This window comes from Girardinichthys multiradiatus, chromosome 9 (genome assembly GCF_021462225.1).
Source record: "Girardinichthys multiradiatus isolate DD_20200921_A chromosome 9, DD_fGirMul_XY1, whole genome shotgun sequence".
Taxonomy (NCBI): Eukaryota; Metazoa; Chordata; class Actinopteri; order Cyprinodontiformes; family Goodeidae; genus Girardinichthys; species Girardinichthys multiradiatus.
Window position 1 is genome coordinate 34539286 of NC_061802.1, and position 11327 is coordinate 34550612.

General features: G+C 40.4%; 1 protein-coding gene across 1 annotated transcript; it reads left to right on the plus strand.

Annotated features, from left to right (window-relative positions):
- Positions 1-345: 345 nt before the first annotated feature.
- LOC124873252 (cytochrome P450 2J2-like) lies at positions 346-10006 on the plus strand. Its single transcript, XM_047373772.1, has 9 exons — positions 346-678; positions 1491-1653; positions 1766-1915; positions 2129-2289; positions 2586-2762; positions 3632-3770; positions 3881-4068; positions 6735-6876; positions 9263-10006. Exons 1-9 carry the CDS (start codon positions 478-480, stop codon positions 9436-9438), a joined length of 1497 nt encoding a protein of 498 aa, XP_047229728.1. The 5' UTR covers positions 346-477; the 3' UTR covers positions 9439-10006.
- Positions 10007-11327: the final 1321 nt, after the last annotated feature.

An 11327-nucleotide genomic window follows, 5' to 3' on the forward strand; every position in this document is an offset into this window, starting at 1 on the left:
CCAGATGTTTACTGACGTTTGACACACCACTCTCCCAAGTAAATGAACTACCTTTATCTTTAGTGCTCTTTCCAGAGCAAACAGTAGGCTATTTAACAAATATTTTTTCTTATTCAAGTCTAATCCGACGTTTTCTGCAGATTTTTTGCCTGATCATAGAACTTTCAATTAATGATTGAAAAACATTAGCATATCAGATTAAAAAAAAGAACTCTGAGCAGAAATCAATTTCTAGCAGCTTTTATTGCAGCAAACTAGTATGCTAGGTTTATGACATGTTTTGAACTGTCACGCCCTACATTTACAGTTTTAAAGTGGCTTTGTCTCATAAGAAATAAATGCCACAGAAGATTAAGACACCCACACATAAAGTGGAAGAGAAGAATTTCTTTGGAAAACTAGGGGCACTTAGCAGCTCAGTATTTCATAATCATCAGACTGACCTGAAGCTGTGTTAGTGGAGCACAGTCCTGGGAAATGGAGACTTTATACAGTCTTTTTGGCTTTGAATGGTTAGACACCAGGGGTGTTTTAATATTTTTCTTTGTGTTTTTGTTGCTAAGCGATATTTTGAAGAACAGAAAACCAAAAAACTTTCCTCCTGGACCGCAGGCTCTTCCTTTTATTGGACATCTTCATTACATCAGCCCTGCTAGAATTCACCTGCAGCTCACAGAGGTATGAGTTTATATATAGATAGAAATATAGTAACATTATGTCAGAGTTGAGTGCAACATGTTTTCTTCTTATTGTTTTTCATTTCTATATTGAAAACAGGATGGCTCTACCCACTTTTACATCTCAATTGTACTTACATTTTTCTACATTTTAATAAAAAAAGTAGATGCATTAAAAGCAAGTAAACTATTTCATTAAAGCAAAAACAAATCCCTTTGCCTTAAGAAGAGTCAGTAAAACATTGTGATTTATTATTGGACTTTATGTTGACCTTTCTCATGTACCTTACTCAATTAACTCATGATTACACAATGTCTACGTGGACATTTAAACACATACATTTATAGTTCATTCAATATTTTTATCATTGTGCCTCATTGATTTTAGGCTTGTAAAGTTGTTAAATGATAAATTGTTTTTCTGAGAATTTAGTTTAACAACAGTTCTCTTCCTTATATTGCTTGGTGTTTGTAGGTCCATTGTAGCTTACACTTGTCGTTTAGATAAGAACTTTCTTACTTTCTGCACTGCAGTGTCTTTGAAGAAAGTCAAAATGCTCATGCCATCTTATTTTGTGTTGCCAATAAATGTCCATTTGCAAAGTGTAAACGTCTCTTGTCAAGAAAATCCAGTTTCTGTTTACAACAATAGGTGTCCATGCATTTCTGTTTCAGACTTTTGCATTATCAGTTCATAGTAGGTCAATTCTGTTTTATAAGGTCCTGCCTCCAGTGGTTCTCTGTGTTAAAATTTTGAGATGGTGGAAGGGCCTATTGGGAATTCCTAAATGTAAATCTGTTGTCTGTGCTCAGTTTGCAGAGAAATATGGAAATGTTTTCAGTCTTCATCTCTTTGGGGAAAAAGCTGTGATCATTAATGGCTACAAACATGTGAAAGAGGCACTTGTTGATAAAGGAGAAGACTACATGGATCGCCCCACCATTCCTTTGTTTTCTGAGATTTTCAAAAATAAAGGTGTTATTTGTTTACATTGTAGATAGTTTTTTTGAAAACAAAATCTAAATATTTAGTTGGTGTGGATATGGCTGCACTAATCTGAGTGTATGCATGTTACTTTTTTAAAAAGGTATTGTGATGTCTACTGGTTACCCATGGAAAGTACAGAGAAGGTTTGCTATTCATACATTGAGGAACTTTGGTCTGGGAAAGAAGACTATGGAGCGATACATCCAGCAGGAGTGCCAGTATCTTACTGAAGCTTTTGCTGATCAGCAAGGTATAAAATAAACAACCAAATTGGATTGTTTTAAATGTTACCAAAGAACATGGTGTCCTTGATTCTTGCTACAGTCTTTGTTTTTCTTGTTATTTAATTGCTATTGTTATATCATTACTGCAGACTATACACTTTTTTTCTTGTGTTTCATGGTGCTTTATTTATTTTGACAAATTGACTGTATTCTGTCTGCATTCTGTTCTTATTTAAAAGGCGATCCTTTTTCTGGTCAGGCACTGATTAACAACGCTGTGTCCAACATCATCTGCTGTTTGGTGTTTGGGAATCGGTTTGAGTACACTGACAAGCAGTACCAGAGTATTCTACAGAACCTCAATGAGATTGTGCGCTTACAGGGAGGTTTGTGGGTGCAGGTAAGTCATCTTTCTAACAACATATTGCACAGTATGGATGCAGTCAACTGCAATAGTTATAGTTTCTACTGTCCATCGTTGTATCACTGTAGATCCAAAAGCAGCTTCAGATGTATTTTACTGTTTATACAGCAATTTTTTATTTGTCTGAAGTTGGTAAAGGTGTCAATAGAAGACTTCTACAGTTTGTCAGATCATGTGAATAGTCTTTGTTTACGACCAGTTCATATACATAATATTAGTATCACACTTACTTCTTGCCTTTTAGATGACATTTTATCTTTTCTGATCTTCAGATATACAACATGATTCCCTCTGTGATGAAGTGGCTGCCTGGACCTCATAAGAAAATATTCATCCTCCTAAAAAACACAACTGACTTTATAGAAATCCGGATCAAAGAACACAAAGAGAACCTTGACCCCTCATCTCCAAGAGACTACATCGACTCCTTCCTGATAGAAATGGGAGATGTAAGCATTTGGTTCTATTAAAAATTACATGATATATGCAATGTCTTGATTATATTTTGCTTCAATAAATGAGTCTTTCTAGTAATGTTAAAAGGATATATACCATTATTTTGAACAGTTTTCATTTTTGAGCTTTTTTTAAAGTTCATGATTGTGTGATAGCATTCCCATGTCTCATAAAAACTATGTCATCAAAACAGTATACTTTACATTGGTTAGAAATGTAATGGTTGTGTAAAACAGTGCAATAGTGAATGGTCATTGGTCATTCTTATTTAAACATATGTAACATTCAACATGAGGTTTGAATATACAGTAAGTGTCATATTGCGGGTTTTAGTGGTAGGACCAACGTGCAAGGAGATGCCAGGAGTCAGACGAATGAAGGTAAGTTGAGGTTTAATGGTGCTTTCTCACAGAATCCAGACAGGAAGACCAGGAGTATGACATACCAGACCAGGACACAGAGAGTCAGATATCAGGGGTACACGACCAGGATACCTGACTAACGCCTTAGGTAACATGACCAGGAACCAGCTGGGGAAACAAGGCAACTAAGGAACGTATATACAACCAGGAAATGCAGGGTGAACCAATAAGCAATGAGACCAGTTAATCAGGAAAACTAGTAACAGGTGTGGGACAGGCTGAGGGAAACAGAGGGAAAACAAGGATCAGACTACGTTTAATGAACCCAAAAACACACACACAGACAGATCCTGACAATAAGGCCCATTTAAATACTCTCAAACTCAATCTCCAGTTAGTGTTTTTACAACGTGTTGTATAGTGGACAAAAAAGTGACTCCAGAAAATGTTTGCACTGCAATAAGCGAAGAGTAAATATGTGAAACCTTTGTCTTTGACAGAAAGAAGACACCGATTCTGGTTTTGATCTCTTCAACTTGTCATGTTGCACTCTGGATCTTTTTGCTGCTGGAAGTGAAACCACCACCACTACTTTGCACTGGGGGCTGTTGTACATGATTTACTATCCTGACATACAAGGTGCTTGAGGAAAACTATTTTACCATATCCGTTTTGTGTTGGAGAACAATAGAATAAGGTGTTAACTATTCCCACTGCACAGACTCACGGTGAGTTTTCATTGTGTTCAGAGCGTGTCCAGGCTGAGATAGATGTTGTGATTGGTCCATCCAGACAACCTGCTGTGGCTGACAGAGAAAACATGCCCTACACTGATGCTGTTATCCACGAGATACAAAGAATGGGAAACATCCTTCCTCTAAATCTGGCTCATATGACGACCAAAGACACTACCCTGGATAAATACTCAATTCCAAAGGTACATAACTTGCAACCAAGGTTTATCTTGAGGAAGTTTAAAATGGGAACAAATCAGATTTAGAACTTAGTTCTAAAACTACTTGGTTCTAAAACTAGTTTGTTTTAAAATTTGTATTAGAACTAATTGAGTGCAGTAATTCATATGTCTCCAAACAACCAATCATAATGCAAAATTAGAAGAATAAATAAACATTATTTATTTAATCATTAATTTAATAAAATTATATTTTAAAGATTGATTTGTTGAATAAAAAAAATACCCTTCTGGATAATACCTATCAGTGTTGTTTAATTAGTTGCCCTTATTCAGTAAAATAATATTTAAAGAAGTATCTGGATTGGGAATCAATGGTTATGTGGCGAAGTTGGTCCATGTGGCAGGCACGAACAAAGAAACATGGGGGCTACTCTCAGTAGCAGCTGTGGGGGAAAGCTTATGCTGGGTCGGACTGCATCAGCATGCAGAACTGCGGTTGTAATTCAATTCAATTCAATTCAAAAATACTTTATTATTTTCCAAAGGGAAATTAAATGTTGTTGTAGCTCATTATGAGGGTTTCCTCAAAGAGCCGTTGTAGATGCTGATGGCTGTGGGCAGGAAGGATCTCCTGTAGCGCTCCGTCTTACAGCAGATCTGAAGAAGCCTCTGACTGAAGACACTCTGTTGTTGTAGGACAGTCTCACGAAGAGGATGCTCAGGGTCCTCCATAATGTTCTTCATTTATGAAGAATCCATCTTTCCACAATGGTCTCCAGAGGATCCACAGGAGTCCCCAGAACAGAGCCAGCCTTTTTTATCAGCTTGTTGAGCTTTTTTAAGTCCCTGGCTCTGATGCTGCTTCCCCAGCAGATGATGGCAGAAGAGATCACACTCACCACAACAGACTTATAGAAGATATGCAGCATCTTGCTGCAAACACCAAAGGACCTAATCTTCCTCAAGAAGTACAGTCTGCTCTGTCCGTTCTTGTAGATGGCTTCACAGTTGCATCTCCACCCCAGTCTGTTGTCCAGGTGAACACCGAGGTATTTATACTCCTCCACCACCTCCACTTCTTCTCCCATGATATAAATAGTTTTTGACTTATTCCTGTTTCTCTTAAAATCTACAATCATCTCCTTTGTTTTAGTCACGTTCAAAATGAGATGATTGTTTCCACACCATGCCACAAAGCGGTCCACCACCTTCCTGTACTCAGCTTCTTGTCCATCTCTGATCCACTCCACAACTGCAGAATCATCCGAGTATTTCTGCAGATGACAGGAGTCTGTCTTGTACTGGAAGTCTGAGGTGTACAGAGTGAAAAGGAATGGTGAGAATACAGTCCCCTGTGGTGCTCCTGTGCTGCTGACTACCTGGTTAGTCTCACAACCCTTCAGTCTCACAAACTGTGGTTTGTTTGTCAGGTAGTCTTTGATCCAGGAGATTGCTGAAGCCCCTTCTTCTCCAGTCCGTGGGGAAAACCGGTTCACTCGACGTGAATCTTCTCTGAGTCAGGTTACTGTTCTGCTAAAACTCAGAAAGAAAAGTTGAAAACAAGCTTGTCTTAATTGCCCATTTCACATGAACACTATTATTCGGGCAGCAGATCATACATAATTTTGTGGTAGGGTATTGGACCATCAGATTTTAGTCACTCTGAATCCAAGTTTAAAGAATTAGTCTATATTGTCAGCAAGTCGGACATTTGCGCACGGTGCCTCTCCTATCTGGCACTCTGGGAGTCGTGGAAGAGAATGAGATTTGGCCAGCAAAGTGTTTTTGATTCAGTGGCAACATGACATGATGGGGATTCAAGCTGTGACTCCTTCTTCCTGGGCTGGGTTAGAAGTACGTTAGTGTTGTATTAAAAAAGGGGCATTTTTTCTTACCCACACCTGTTTGTGCACAGTTCAGAGTCCATTTTTTGTCCAAGATTTTATCCACGGCTGGGGAACAACATATGGTTGGACATTACTTTATTTCAATAATCAAATTATTCCACAGTTTAACTCCACACACCGATATACAGAAGTGTTTTCTAGCGATTCTGAATTTACATGTTTTGAAGTAATATTCACCCCATAGCAAAAATAAATAACATGACACCCTAATAAACACAAAGAAATAAACTAGTATGGCAAGATTATGGTAAATGGACTGAACTTAAATAGCGCTTATTCAATCATACAGACCACTCAAAGTGCTTTACACTAGAACCACTTTCACCCAATCGCACTCACTAACACTCACACATTCATACACTGATACGCAGATCGGTAGGCAACTTGAGGTTAAGTGCCTTGCCCAGGGACACATCGACATATGGCAGGAGGAAGCTGGAATTGAAACCACAACCTTCTGATTGCATGATGACTACTCTTCCTACTGAGCCACAGTCGTTATATAGAACATAAACAAGCAAATGTTCAAAACACAAACATAAACAAAAACCAAAACACCTGTGGATCATGACAAGAAGTACCTGGTAAGTACCCACATGGTACCCTTTAACTACCCTATAGGTGTTCTGTAGGTTTATTATAAATAGGTTCCGAATACTCCAATGGATATTTATTTACTATCAAGTTCTTATTTTCATATACTGTACTGATTAAAGGTTACAAACAAATTGAAAAGGAATATTTGTTTTACTGAACCTCTTGTCTTTTGTCGATCTTCAGGGGACCCTGATCATTGCCACACTTCACTCTGTCCTCCATGATGAGTTGATGTGGGAGACTCCTCACTCCTTCAACCCCCAGCACTTTCTGGACCAGGATGGTAAATTTAGAAAGAGAGATGCCTTCATGCCTTTTTCTGCAGGTTAGTCAGTTGTTTCAGTGTTTCACTCCTATTCAATTTGAGACAAAACAAAATGATAATTAGCTTAATTGCTTTATAATTATTTGTCCTTATTCTTGAGAAAATAAGTAAAAACACACAACAACACATTCAATGACATTCTCTAAGACGTGGACTTGGATTTTTCTGAAAAGCTATTGAACGGTTGTAGAATACCCAGATTTGTCTTTGTTTAACTTAAATAAAAAATGCCATTTTAAAAAAATATATAAAAGGTGATATTTTATTAAAAACTGTATAAGCACAAGTGCAGAAGCTCCAGGGAGCTGCAGTGACCACAGGCCCCGCCGGCAGCTGGCTATGTAGGAGGAGATCCAGTCATGGACCAAGAGACCCAAGACCCAAAAGCACACCACTCTCCAGCAGAGGCCCAACTCAGCCAGGGAGCCAAAGCCCTGCCAAGCAGCCACCAGGACCTGAGCAGCTCAAGACCTAACCTGACAGAAAAACAGGCACACACAGTCATAATCACACATTCCCACACTTATGCGCATACATACAAACACTCACACGCACCCGACATAATGACACACAAAAATGAACACTCTATACTACCAGGTCCACGTACTGATACCTCAGAGGGACAACCAGCCCCCAGACACAGGAGGTGGTTCCCTTCATACCGTGGTGGAAACAGGCAGACCGCCCAAGCCACTAGTCCAAACTAGGATCAAACACCGGCCGAACCCGAAAGACCCCACCTCAGACCCCAACCCTCCGCCCTGACCCATGCCCCCAATGATCCATCCAGAGACAGGGCTACAAAAAAGTCATCCTAGAGAGCACCCCCATCCAGCTTAGCTCTGATATTACCGCTAGGCAATTGTAAAAGCCAGAATATCCACATCTGAAAAAAGATACAATCCCCCACAGGACATCACAGAGCCCACCCACTGCCTGGCCAACATCAGCAGCCCCAGCCAGTCCACAAGAGAAAGAAGGGAAAAAAGGAAGAAAAAAAAATGCCCCCAGTCCAAGTTAATATTGGCATGCCCGCATGCCAGTAAGGTACCCACACCCAGGCCGCCCAGCCGCCTCAGCGCAGGCAAAAGCAATCTATTGCCTTACCCACCTGACTGCAACAGGAACCGGTGCCAGGTCTGGTGCTAGAGCTGCAGGAAGAAACAACTGAGAAAGGCCGCCACAGTGCGCCAAAGACCGGGGACCTCACCAAACCCACACCATGAACCCGAGGGCGCCCAGGCACACCGGCCTCACACAACCCCCTGCACAGGGACACCCCTGCCGCCAACACCGCATAGAGCTGGCCGCACCCCCAATCGTCGCCACACACTGCCCACCCAACCCTTTCATAAGTGGTAGTGTGATCGAGTAGGCGGAGGGAGGTGTCCGGGGATGGGGAGCGAAGGACTGGGGGGCAAAATGCTCTCCCAGGGAGCCAGCTGACCCCAATAGCCTCGGAGGCTATAAGGCTAGGGACGTGCATAGAGCACCTGAAAACCGACCGGAACCAGGACCAACACACCAACCTCCCTAGAATAGTTCAAACCTTCAAATCCCGATCCCGAGCCCCAACACCCAGCTGCTGACATAGCCCCAATGAAGATCAGCCCCACCTCAACATAAAGAGCCAACCAGCTGACCCAGCACAACACCTTACAAAAAGAATACACAGTGCAAAGAAGGGTGCACGACTAACGCACCCAAACAGCCCCAGCACAGAAACAAGAGGACCCAGACCCCAAGATTATCCTATTCAAATTGTGTATTATATGTTGATCTGCATAAATAAAAAGTTAGCTACAAGAGAATAGCTCATCTCTCTAAGTTGGCCAATTTTACAAAAAAGTAAATGAAAAGTTTAAAAACTTGGAACTGTTACAGACAGGATTATTGAGGAGCCATATTTATCTCCCATTATGTAAAATAGGGAGGTGGGTAGGGAAGGTAACACAAAAATCCCCAAAGCTCAATTATGTAGGATAATATCAAAGAACAGCAGCTTGGGGTCCTCCACTATCCATAACAACCATTAGACCCCATTTACATGCCAGCTGGTTGGGAGTGATAACTTAAAAAATCATTTTCTATCCAATCATTACAAATGTAAATGTAAAGAGTCTGCTAATAACAGTAGTATACCTGGACCTGTGTCCTTTGGTCAGACAAGAATACCTTTTTGTATTCTGTGTGAGAAAAAGGATTATTAGGTGAACAATGCATGGCAGCATTAACTTTTTGAAATACCAAGACATTTCAGATAAAATCTGTTGGTATCTGATGACTTTTTAATATTGATGGTATCGCCGCAGTCTCTGGTGAAAGTAAACGGTGTTCAGTGCATAATTTTTGTATTGTGTAATATTAAGGAGTTGTGTATTTTCAGGTAAACGTGTGTGTCTTGGAGAGCAGCTGGCAAGGATGGAGTTATTCCTTTTCTTCACGTCCCTACTTCAGAGGTTTAAGTTCTCACCTCCTCCAGGAGAGCAGCCCAGTCTGGGGTACAAACTGGGAGCCACTCATTGTCCTAAACCTTACCGCCTTTGTGCCGTACCACGATAAACCAAAAGACTGTCGACAGCGCCCCACAGCCACTGTATCTAAAATTGAAGATCCCTGTGGCAGCTGTGTGTGATATCTTACAGCAGTTAAGATATCAAAACTTTAATCTGATACTTTGGTTTAAGTCAGAGTATAAATGCACAAAATCAAATGGTGGCAAAGACTTTTCAAATAAATTGTGTAGAAATATAGATGTGTAAATCTATGATGCTTGAAATAAACAGTGTAAATTATATGGAAGCAAATGTGTCCCAATATTCAAATTAAAATGTACTAATAAAATGCTTTTTCATTTTCAAAATGAAGCTGCATTTTTTGACTCATAAATACAATTAAAAATAAATCATTCAAACTGCATTTTCATTTTCTTCTCCAAGACTGCTCAATTTGGGAAATAATGAAAGCGATAAATAACGTTTAACATTTCATTTTCAAAAGATGTCTCAGCAAAAAGTGACCAAAATTAATTTTGGTTCAAATGTCAAATTTGAAAATTAAAATGTATTAATTTTAAAGCCATAGCTGCATTTTTGGTCTCATAAATAAAATTACTAATAGATCTTTCAAACTGCATTTTCATTTTCTTCTTCAAGACTGCTCATTGTGTAACACAAGAGCCCACAAGAGCCCACAAGAGCAAACTAAGAGGAAAATGCTTTTTCGTTGTCATGCCCACTCCCGCAAGAAGTCTTCCATAAATCAATTTGACTTCGCAATTCCTAGCGGCACAGGAGAGTGACGTCTTCTCCTGCCCCTGACCGCAACATTATGCATCTTGTAAATTAGGTGGCGGAGACTGCATGCAACATGGCACTCCCTCATACCATCGCACAAGACTTGTGTTTGGGGCTCATTTTGTGAGAGGCATGTGTCAGCAGACACGAAGGACTGCAGTTTCAGACTTGTAGTTCTACATTTCTTCTCTTCCGCGACAGCGCCATCTATTTCCTTGTCCAAGTCAACGCGGATGGCAAACGGAAAGTATTAACCGTGAATCAAATTGCTTATTTAATACTGTCAAACTATTGTTGTGTGTATATATATACATATATATATATATATATATATATATATATATATATATATATATACACTGCTCAAAAAAATAAAGGGAACACTCAAATAACACATCCTAGATCTGAATGAATGAAATCTTCTCATTGAATACTTTGTTCTGTACAAAGTTTAATGTGCTGACAACAAAATCACACAAAAATCATCAATGGAAATCAAATTTACTAACCAATGGAGGCCTGGATTTGGAGTCACAGAAAATTAAAGTGGAAAAACACACTACAAGCTGATCCAACTTTGATGTAATGTCCTTAAAACAAGTCAAAATGAGGCTCAGTATTGTGTGTGACCTCCATGTGTCTGTATGACCTCCCTACAATGCCTGGACATGCTCCTGATGAGACGAAGGATGGTCTCCTGAGGGATCTACTCCCACACCTGGAATAAAGCATCTGCCAACTCCTGGACAGTCTGTGGTGAATGGAACGAGACTTGATGTCCCAGATGTGCTCAATCGGATTCAGGTCTGGGGAACGGGCGGGCCGGTCCATAGCTTGCAGGAACTGCTGACACACTCCAGCCACATGAGGTCTAGCATTGTCCTGCATTAGGAGGAACTCAGGGCCAACCGCACCAGCATATGGTCTCACAAGGGGTCTGAGGATCTCATCTCGGTACCTAATGGCAGTCAGGCTACCTCTGGCGAGCACATGGAGGGCTGTGCGGTCCTCCAAAGAAATGCCACCCCACACCATTACTGACCCACTACCAAACCGGTCATACTGAAGGATGTTGCAGGCAGCAGATCGCTCTCCAAAGTGTCTCCAGACTCTGTCACGTCTGTCACATGTGCTCAGTGTGAACCTGCTTTTATC

What these genes read in the sequence shown, in the direction of transcription:
- LOC124873252 (XM_047373772.1), top strand. Translation starts at nt 478, where the DNA reads ATGGAGACTTTATACAGTCTTTTTGGCTTTGAATGGTTAGACACCAGG. An exon ending in AGGGAGGTTTGTGGGTGCAG is followed by an intron (nt 2,290 to 2,585) that starts GTAAGTCATCTT and finishes TCTGATCTTCAG; the next exon opens with ATATACAACATGATTCCCTC. An exon ending in TTACTATCCTGACATACAAG is followed by an intron (nt 3,771 to 3,880) that starts GTGCTTGAGGAA and finishes CATTGTGTTCAG; the next exon opens with AGCGTGTCCAGGCTGAGATA.